Source organism: Sorex araneus, chromosome 3 (assembly GCF_027595985.1).
Source record: "Sorex araneus isolate mSorAra2 chromosome 3, mSorAra2.pri, whole genome shotgun sequence".
NCBI classification, from domain to species: Eukaryota; Metazoa; Chordata; class Mammalia; order Eulipotyphla; family Soricidae; genus Sorex; species Sorex araneus.
The window spans coordinates 95264146-95270145 of NC_073304.1; the positions used below are offsets into that span (position 1 = coordinate 95264146).

Below are 6000 nucleotides of genomic sequence, written 5' to 3' on the forward strand. Positions count from 1 at the left end.
TCCAGTTAGGAGATCATTTCAATCTGCAAATATCACAGGAAGGAATCGGCTCAAAATAAGAATGGGGTGGACGACACATTTCAGTACACAGTACTCTATCCCAGTCTCTCAAACACTCGTTAGCCTGTGGGCTGGAGCGATAGCACAGAGGGTAGGGCATATGCTTTGCAGGTGGCCGACCCGGGGTTCGATTCCCAGTATCCCATATTGTCCCCTGAGCACCGCCAGGAGTAATTCCTGAGTGCAGAGCCAAGAGTAACCCCTGTGCATCGCCAGGTGTGACCGTAAAAGCAAACAAAAATAAATTCATTAGCCTTCTCTATGAAAAATGCATTCATTCCAACCCAATTACCCTCAAAGTCTTTTTTTTTTGATAGGTGGGCAATGCACCCCCCCACAGGTGGTGTTCTGAGGGCCATACACTGCCAGAGATCAAACCCACGGCTTCTGCATGCAAAGCAGATGCTCAATCCTTTGAACCATCTCCTTGGTCCTGCCCTCAAAGTCTATACTCATTCTAGAAAGAACTCTAAAATCCTGAATCATCTAGATAGAATCTAAGTTAGCTCCGGAGGAGACCCATGATAGTATTCACCTAGCGGCAAAATTTCTCTCCAACTACAAACCTGTGAAACCAGACAAGCGATGTGCCTCCAAAATATAACCACTGGACAAACTCCCATTCCTAAAGGGAGAAATCCAAGGATGAAAAGGGTGGTGGGAACCAATGAAGTCCGAAATTTATCAAGACAAATTTCAGCTTATGGTGCAGAAATAACTCACTACCCCATGGCCAAGCCCACTGGGGGGAGAATGACACTCATGGCTCTGGGATGCAGCCACAAAGGTAGGGGGGTACTGGAACTGAAGAGGAAGCCCTGTAGTTCACTGACGCATCTCTGCGGTCATTTTTCCCTCTCAAGAACACACATTTTGGCCTGAAGTTGCAGTACAGTGGGGAGGGTGTTTGCCTTGCATGTGGCCAACCCAGGTTCCATCCCTGATGTCCCATATGATTCCCTAAGCAGAGTGCACAGCCAGGAGTAACCTACAAGAATTGCATGGTGTGGCCCCAAAACAAAACAGAAACAAAAAAGAATGCACATTTTCAACAAAGAGCTCTATTATCCCAGCCAGGCAGATCCAAGTTCAAAGCTTTTCACTTTATCTTCTGCAGCTCAAACTGGCAATGATTCTGCTCTGTTAATTCCATAAACTTTAAAAAAAAAAATGATCAACTAATTATTTTTAATTGAATCACCATGAGATACAGAGTTACAAAGTTTTTCATGGTCAAGATTCTGTCACACAGTGTTCCAACACCCTTCCCTTCACCAGCATACATTTCCCACCATCGATGTCCCCTGTTTCCCTTCTGCTACCCTCCCCACCCCCCAAGTTTTCCTGCCTTCCTCTTTCCCTCCCTCATTCTCCACCCCCTGCCCATCCCGTGTCTCCCTCTCCCACTTTTGGGCACTACGGTTTGCAATACTGAGACGTTATCATGTTTGTTCCTTTACCTACTTTCCGCATGCAATTCTTATTCAAAGTGATCATTTTCAATTATCTTTGTCATACTGTTCCCTTCTTTATCCCAACTGCCTTTTCCCCCAACACTTGAGACAGGCTTCCAACTGTGGACCAGTCCTCCTGGCCCTTGTTTCTACTGTCTTTGGGTATTAGTCTTATGTTGTTTTTTATATTCCACAAATGAGTCCAATCATTCTATGTCTATCCCTCTCCTTCCGACTCACTCAGCATGATACTCTCCATGTTCATTCACTTATAAGCGAATTTCATAACTTCACCCGGGGGTCCAAAAACACACAGCAGAAATGCCATCTGCACTTCTATGGTCATTGCAGCAAAATTCACAAGAGCCAGAATCTGGAAACAACCAGAGTGCCCAAGAACAAATGACTGGTTAAAGAAACTATGGTACACCTACACAATGGAATATTACTCAGCTGTTAGAAATAATCCCATAAACTTTTACCAAATGATTGTTCCTATTCATGCTCTTCTCAGAATAGGCATCCTCATTTTTTTTTTTTTTTGGCAATAGGGACAGACTTGACAGATCTCTACATCCTGGATCCTGTTTCTTCTGATTCAATTCGTCCTCTCCTTTTGCGTTACACTATAAGCATTCAGAAGGACTGCAGGAAATAGGATAAGGAGCTGGAGAGATAGTACAGTGGAGGGGTGGGGGAGAAGAGGGGAGGGTGCTGCCTTGCATGTGGCCGACCCAGGTTCAATACTTGGCACCACATATAGGCCTGAGGATCACAAGGAACGATCCCTGAGTCTAGAGCTAAAAGTAAACCCTGGGCAATGCTAGGTATGCTTCCCCTACCGCCACCACCCCACCCCACCCCCCCAAAAAAAGAAAAGAGAAAGATAGAAACTAGGACAAGCAGACAGATGTAGGCTACAAATGCCTTTCCAGACCTAAACCCTCTGCCTCCTCAGTAAGGCCACGGCAGTTGTTTTGAGAGATCAGGTGCTACATCTAGACAAGGAGGCCGGCACTGTTCTTAATGACTATGGCACAAAAGTTCCAGCAACGCCAACTTAAAGGGAGGAGAAACAAAATGATTAAGCTGGCATCATTAATTCCACTCAGCCCAGCCACCTGGAATGGGAAGGTTAGGAAAGCAGAGGGGACTGGACGGAAGATGGCAAATTAAAAACCTTCAGGCAGAGCAGGAAGAATCTAGGTACTGAGTAAATAAGCAGAGGAGGAGGGAGCCAGCCCCAGTAAGGAAAATAACATTTGACTTGTGTTCCTCAGAGAAGGGGAAGAACAAATAAGAGATCATTTCAGGAAAAGTCAGGAAGGGAGGAGCAAGAAGAAAATGAACTCACTGAAAAAAAAATTAACGAAAGAAAATACTACTAGTTGGCACTGAGAAAGATCTGAGCAGGGCCAGAGATATATCTCAATCGGACGGAGCACATGTAAAGCAGGCAGGAAGCCCGGGTTTGATGGCCCAGGCTGCCCCGAGCACCCTCAGATGTGGTCCTCCCCCAGAAAGAAACAAAAAATCTGTACAACTAAAAACAATCTTGTCAACTTATTCGGTCACCAGCACAGTGCCTGGCACACAATAGATGCAAATTAATTATCTGTAGCAGGCCCAAGAGAAAGTACAATGTGTAAGGCACTTGCCTTGCATGCGTCTGACCCGGGTTCGGATCCCCTGCATCCTGAATGATCTCCTAAGCCCTGTAGGAGTGACTCCTGAGTTCAGAACCAGAAGTCTTAAGAGCACATCGCCAGGTGTGGCCCAAACACATACACACACAGACACAAGCTAATTATTTGTAGATATTCTATTTGCCTAGTAGAATATAAGACCCCACAACAACCCCAGGACTATATACTTGAGAGGTACAGAGTCCAAAATGAACCCTCTGGCACAACAAAAGATACAGGTGCAATATACAAAGAATAAACTCTAAAACACTGGGGCATGGGGAACAGGCTAGCTACAAGATCACACCCTGTCGTACTTGGAAAGGGCAGTCATCCTTGGGGGCACAGCGAGGGGGGCATGGGGTCCTCCTGCATGAGTTCAGTCTCCAACCCTGTATGAACCTTTCATTTTCCTCACACATGAAGGCCCATGCTCTACCACTTGAGTTACATCACAAGGCAGGCCAGACACACTGAAATTTAGGCCAGGAATGACCTTTAGTTTATAAAGACCTTGAAATTCTGTGAAAATTATGCTTGCATTTATCTGCTGACAGGGTTCAGGGCTTTCAGTGAGAACTCCTCTGAGTTTATGAGCAAATATTTTATTACTTAAACATTAGTTTTGAGGGGACTAGAGCAATAGCAGTGCGTAGGGCATTTGTCTTGCATGCGGCCGACCCGGGTTCGATTCCCAGCATCCCATATGGTCCCCTGAGCACCGCCAGGAGTAATTCCTGAGTGCATGAGCCAGGAGTAACCCCTGTGCATGGCCGGGTGTGACCCAAAAAGAAAAAAAAATAGTTTGGAAAGGATTCTTTTTTTTGGGGGGGGGGCATATATAAATACACTCTAGCAATTACCTAAAGAGGTTCAAATGAAGCTGGGAATGTGGCTTGATGCTAGAGCACCTGCATGGCATGCATGAGGCCCTGAGTTCAATCCTTGACAGGGAAAAAAAGTCTTCAAGTTCAAATAAAAATGACTACAAAAACACAAGTTTTAGATCCAAGTGACAGTTCTGTGTGTACTGACCCACTTTCTGAATTGTTCTCTTTGGGCCATATAATTGATATGGCACACAGCACTGAAAGAAGCACAGAGCACAGTGTGAAGTTCTCTCAAAACAAATTGTCAGGTGTACGCGCTGTACTCCCGGCCCTCCATCCCAAAGCCATCTGGGGGTACAGTCTTTCATGAAAGAAAAGACTAAGGCTGCCTCACGGAGTGCAAAGCACTGTAACCATCTATCTTAAGGCTTCAACTCTGGCATCCTAATAAATGGGAACCGCACTTTCCTACAGCTCATTCACTGGCAGTAAGCCTTGGAACCAAAGAGAAACAGGGCTCAGAAGTCACCCATTCTAATGCAAACATGTAAACACCCTTATCAACGGCTCCGCCCAGAAAAGTTTCCAGCCGGAAACACCCTGGGGGATACTGACGGGAAACTGCAAGCCAAGCCGGAGCTCGGGACCCAACACCCGGCAGAAGCGCCAGACGCTGCAGGGGAATGTGCAAGGAGGGTGACTTTTTTCTGCATTTAGCAAAAATGTGTGAACATATCCGTAGTAAGGAATTGTTCCCTAACCCACCCCACTCTCCCTTGGGCTGAATATCATTAAAGGCGCGACACTTGGGTGTGTTTTTTCAAAAATCATTTGAAATGTTTTACTATTGCGCCCCCACCCCCGCCCCCACCCACGCCCCCACCCACGCCAAAAGAAAATCAAAACGAACCGTTCCAGGCAGGAAACCAGAAAGAGCAGAGGGAATCTGCATTTATAGCAGTTAAAATAAAGCACAGACAAGAAGCCTCTAAACAACCCCCAAGACCAAGTGCGTCTCTATTAATATTTCCTCCCTTTATTTTTCCGGGGCAAAGATGTTAAGTCTGAAAGGAAGACGGGGGTGGGGTAGAGGGGAGGTGCGGTGGGGCAAACTGATAAAAAGTCAGGAATCAAGTACAAACTAGAGAAAAGAAAAGCAAAACCAAAAATAAAAAGGAGGGGGGTGGGGAGAGAGAAAAGTTTTGTTCTGTTTTTACAGGAGTATGCAAAGGAACCCAGCAGCACCCAGGTGAGCAGTGTGCCGGCCTTTCCGGGGAGAAGGGGGCCAGGCGCCGCGGGAGGGCACGGGGAGAGGGGGCGGCGTGGGGGGTGGGGAGGGCTGGGGGGTGGAGAGGCTGCCGGGAGCACCGGCGGCCGGGGAGGGAGGACGGCGGCGGGGAGGCGCCGCCCCGCCCCGCCCCGCGCCCGGCCACCCCCTTACCAGCGGGAGCAGCAAGCCCCAGAGCAGCGCGGCGGCGGCGCGGGGCGGCGGTCGCGGCGGCCCCATCGGACTGAGCGCGCCCGGCGGACGAGGGCGAGCCCGCAGCGGCGCTGTTCCGGGCCCGGCGGGACGCGGCGGGGCTGGCGTGAGCAGCCGCTGTCGCCGGGGACGCCGCCGGCGGCCACTTCCGCTTCCGGCCGCGCGCGCCCGGCTGGGAAACCCCGCGGCGCGCACGTGCGCACCCCGGGACCGCGCGCCCCGCCGCCCGCCGGCTCCCGGCCTGTGGCCCCCGGCCCGCCGCCGCCTCCTCCTGCTCCTCGGGGCGCGCGGGAAGGGCTTTTCTCGAGGCCCGTTCCCTCCGGCAGCTCTTCGGGCTCCCGCTCTGGGGTCTCAGGTGCTCTGAGCCTTGCGGCACTTGAGTGTCACCCAGCAGGACCTAGATTCCGAACCCCGTTCGCTTTCTTTCTTTCTTTTTTTAAAAATATTTTTATTTATTTATTTATTTATTTATTTATTTATTTATTTATTTA

At 49.0% G+C, this 6000-nt stretch overlaps 1 protein-coding gene across 2 annotated transcripts in view; it reads right to left on the reverse strand.

Annotated features, from left to right (window-relative positions):
* The window catches only part of SPPL2A (signal peptide peptidase like 2A), a 51587-nt gene extending 45950 nt beyond the window's left edge, over positions 1 to 5637 (reverse strand). For both annotated transcript variants that reach the window (XM_055132752.1, XM_012933480.2), the window contains exon 1: positions 5471 to 5637. In XM_055132752.1, coding sequence (XP_054988727.1) covers positions 5471 to 5536 — 66 coding nt within the window. In that variant the 5' untranslated portion in view covers positions 5537 to 5637. The remainder of the gene's footprint in view (positions 1 to 5470) is intronic.
* Between the last annotated feature and the right edge of the window lie 363 nt (positions 5638 to 6000).